The 3,727-nt window shown below is 54.3% G+C and overlaps 1 protein-coding gene across 2 annotated transcripts; it reads right to left on the bottom strand.

The window, feature by feature from the left end:
- Positions 1–1,640: 1,640 nt before the first annotated feature.
- Positions 1,641–2,854, bottom strand: Ventx (VENT homeobox). Of its 2 annotated transcripts, none has more exons than XM_027409224.1 (2): positions 2,611–2,854; positions 1,641–2,038 (listed from the first exon to the last, which is right to left on the bottom strand). In XM_027409224.1, exons 1-2 carry the CDS (start codon positions 2,822–2,824, stop codon positions 1,641–1,643), a joined length of 612 nt encoding a protein of 203 aa, XP_027265025.1. In that variant the 5' UTR covers positions 2,825–2,854. The 2 variants fall into 2 exon arrangements, with proteins under 2 accessions (XP_027265025.1, XP_027265024.1); XM_027409223.1 differs by having other exon boundaries at positions 1,880–2,095; positions 2,573–2,824.
- Positions 2,855–3,727: the final 873 nt, after the last annotated feature.

Below are 3,727 nucleotides of genomic sequence, written 5' to 3'. Positions count from 1 at the left end.
CTGTGGTTTCAGCATCGTCAATGCCCTGGCTGTGGTTGAACATGCTTGTAATTTGCCCACTGCCATTCAGTACCTGGGATTTAACTTTTTAAAAAATCACATAGCTGGGCATGGTGGTGCACCTTTAATCCCAGCACTTGGGAGGCAGAGGCAACTGGACCTTTGGAAGTCTAAGGCCATCCTTGGAGAACAAGCAAGCTCCATGCCAGTTAAGGCTACATGGTAAGATTCTGTCTCAAGACAAAACAAACACCTATCTGGTTTCCATTTTCCAAGAGACACAGAGCTAAGGAATGTCAATGTTATTAATAGACAATTCCGTGCAATATCATCTCTTGTGTTTTATTTGGAGCAGATGGAGCAGTGAAGGTCACAGGACAGCAGTTTTCCTGGAGCAGTTGTCCTGGCTTCGGCTGCTGAGCGCAGCCCAGTCTTTCCCCTGCTCCCAACCAGAATATCCTAACCCAGGGCCATCACTTTGAAGTTCCTGGTCCTCAAGAACACAAAACCAGCACACCTCTGCAACCCAGTTTTTCCTCTCCAGTTCCAAGGCAGCATCTGGAAGAAGGGGGCTTGTCTGTGGCCGGGCTGTGACTCGGGGCGGGGGTCGTTGTGAACCCTCAGCACACTCCAGACTCTCGAGATTGTGGTAGAAACTTACTGTAGACAGCCACAGGTTTTACCAGTGCCATCGGCAGGTACGCAAAGGGCCTCAGTATTTCGTGACAGGATTGAGAATCCTACAGGAGCAATGAATGGGACAGGATAGCTCGGATGGTCTGTTTTCCCTCCTCAAGTAAAAGTAGAGGTCAAGTCCACCGTTTTTCTAAGGCACACCGAAATTACAGGGGCTTCTGGCACTCACAGCAAGTCCTTTGGGACCTTCGCAAGCCCCGCCTCCTACTGCGCCCACAGCAAGGCTCTCAACCCTCAGTGTCTTCTCTTTATTGGATGGGCACCTGCTGGCAAGAGGGTAAGGCTTGGTCTCTGAGGGCCTGCTGCCTTCAGCGTGACAGCCGCACCCCCGCCCCAGTCTCCCAGCAGGCGCTGCCCAGCTGCCACCCTTATTTTGGTGCTTGGTGCCAGGGGCACCCCCATGCTCCCACCCATGCAGCATTTGCCTCTGGCTTCTTGAACGGTGTATACGCTTAAAAAAAATAATAATGGGGTAAAATCTAAAACAACTGCAAAAGTTTCCATTTGGTCACAACGTACCACATTTAGTTAAAGTGATAATAGTTTCAAAGTTTCTTCCTAGTAGTCCTACTGTATCATTTTTATTTTAACTTCTTTTAATGGAATGTTTATGCCAGCCCAGAAGAGCCTCTCTAAAGTCCTCGGTGTTGTTTCATACGAAGTAGAAAGATCTACTTTTGTCCATTTCAAGGACGGTATGAAGCTCTGTTCACTGTCTTTCAGAAAACAGATCGGTGTGAACATGGTTTTAGGAAGGTTTAAAATATTTCTAAGATGCCTACAAATAGGCTTCCAGTCATCAAATATAACACAGTATGAACAGTAAAAAACTAATGACTAAAATGAAAGGAATACTTAAAGGTCAGAAATTACCAAGAGCATCAGCGGCGGGCGGAGGTGTGGCGCAAGCCTGAGCCCAAGAGGCTAGGACTTGGTTCCATGGGCTAAGACAGGTAGTACATGCCATAAGCCGCGACCGGCCCAGCTAGGATCCCAGGAACCGCGCCGCCGCCGAACGCGGCCGCGGAGCTGTGCAGCTGCGTGCCCAGCGGAAACGGCAGGGCAAACGCCGGCATTAGTGGCTTGGCTGCCAGCTTCAGCTTCTCCAGCTCAGCCTCCTGCAGCCGCTTGGCCTTGGCTCGGCGGTTCTGAAACCAGATCTTGACCTGAGTCTCAGTGAGGCTCAAGCTGCTGGAGAACTCGGCGCGCTCAGCAATGGACAAGTACTGCTTCTGGTGAAACTTGCGCTCAAGCGCCAGCAGCTGAGCGGTGGTGAAGGGCGTCCGTGGCTTGCGGTTGTTTTTGTGTTTGCGGAGAGTGCAGGGTGGAGGGCTGGGGGCACCTGAAAGTAAAGAGAAGCACAGGGCGAGCGCTCAAACCTTGGTTGCACACCCCTATCCTGACACTGTCCCACCCCCTACAAAGGAAGGTTGGTGCTCTGTGACCACTTCGCTCAGAGTAGCTCCGAGTAACGAGGTTTCCAAAGCCACGTGGATAAGCAAAGCAAGGGGGCAGGGAAGTGGGGGGGGGGCGCTCTACACTCAGGTCTACTTTCCCAACCCTGGACCTCGCACCTCAAGGAAATTGCGGATATGCAGACTAGTTAGCTGTCGCAAGCATATACAAAGTGGGTAAGGGGGGCAGAAGCCCGAGCGTCCGGGACTGGGAAAGCATTAGGGGTGTCTATCATGGACTGAGGGCCTCGCCCAGGAAGAGACGTGGACGTGGCTGTTGGGCCTGTGCACATTGTCGGGCTCCCATCACCAGTTATCCCATCACCAGTTTGCACTAGGTCTGGGAGGGCTAGTGGCTAGTAATTAAGTTTGGAACCACAGCGCGCATCGTCCCCTGGAATCCTAACCTTGAATATGCGCGCGCTTTTCAGGGCCTGGGACCCGGACACTGAGCACTTACGTGGGGGGCATGTGTGCGTGACCGGTGGGGGCCAGGCCCCGGGCTTCGAGGAACCTGGCGGCCTCTCCTCCCCTAGTTGCCCAGGCTCGGAGCCACGTACGCGCTCAGCCTCCAGCAGTGACTCGACGCTGAAGGGGAGTGGTCCGTGCCCTACGTGGCCCCCTCCGCGTGCTCCGAGCCCCTCCGCGTTCATGTCGAGTGTCGCCCGGGCCATGCATGGGATGGCGGGTGTAGGGCTAGCCGCCCGGCTGGTATTCGCGGGGCGCAGCGGCGGCTTGTTTTGCTAGGACCCTGGGCTCGATGGCTCTCGGGCCCCTCTGCACCCTATAAAAAGGTGGCGGCGCTTTCATGCGCTGCTACCCAATGGTCGTTTCAGCCGATGTGCGGGCCTCTGTGCGGGTTGGATTCACTGCTTTCGGGGGCGGTACTGATGAAGAGGGGCGGGACCACTGCCTGGGAACTGAGTGCCCCAAGACCTGGGGTGGCATTGTCGCACCCACATCAGGCTTTCTGGACCTACTGAGGTCTGTGGGCAAGCTCCTCCTGCGGGAAAGACTGAGAGGGAACACAGGCACCGATGAAGAGATGGCCTCAGCCTCCTGGAACCGAGGACTGGACAGAGCGCGGTGTTAGCCACCGTCTAGCATCAGTTCTTGACGGTGCTCGGATCTCCAGCCTAAGGGCTTAGGCAGAACGCAGTTATGGGCTCGCACCTCCTACAGAGGTGTGGGGTGTAATCGGGATGACCCGCTGCTTTTCTTGCTGAGAAACTGGCTCACTACTATTTTAGTCATGGCGTTCTCTCTGCACCCTGGGATTTGAATGTGACCAACACGATTTTTCTTTCTGGTCCCTTGAGGCCGAGTTGTGGTGTCTTTAGTCTCGGGTCTCTCTTTGGACTTCTGGAGCCTCCAAACATTTTCAGGGCCATTAGAAACTTCTAGGGCTGCTCTTGCGTCCCAGCTTGGACCAGTTGCCGGCTGGAGAGATGTGTCTCAGATCCCAAAAGCAGAGGCCAAGGGAAGGTGGCAGAGGCAGACCTCTTACTAGCCTTAGATGCAGCTAAAATGCAGCTTAGGATGCAAGCGCTTCAGGCTGCTCAAAGCCGGGAATTCTC

Source organism: Cricetulus griseus, chromosome 3 (assembly GCF_003668045.3).
Source record: "Cricetulus griseus strain 17A/GY chromosome 3, alternate assembly CriGri-PICRH-1.0, whole genome shotgun sequence".
NCBI lineage: Eukaryota > Metazoa > Chordata > Mammalia > Rodentia > Cricetidae > Cricetulus > Cricetulus griseus.
The sequence above is the reverse complement of the archived record's forward strand: the minus strand, read 5'-3'. Positions and strand labels throughout refer to the sequence as shown.

Bases quoted from the DNA above. Each gene is read 5' to 3' on its own strand.
- Ventx (XM_027409224.1), bottom strand. From the start codon at position 2,824: ATGGCCCGGGCGACACTCGACATGAACGCGGAGGGGCTCGGAGCACGC. The intron at 2,039-2,610 runs GTAAGTGCTCAG...CTTTACTTTCAG, and splicing joins CACGCACACATGCCCCCCAC to GTGCCCCCAGCCCTCCACCC.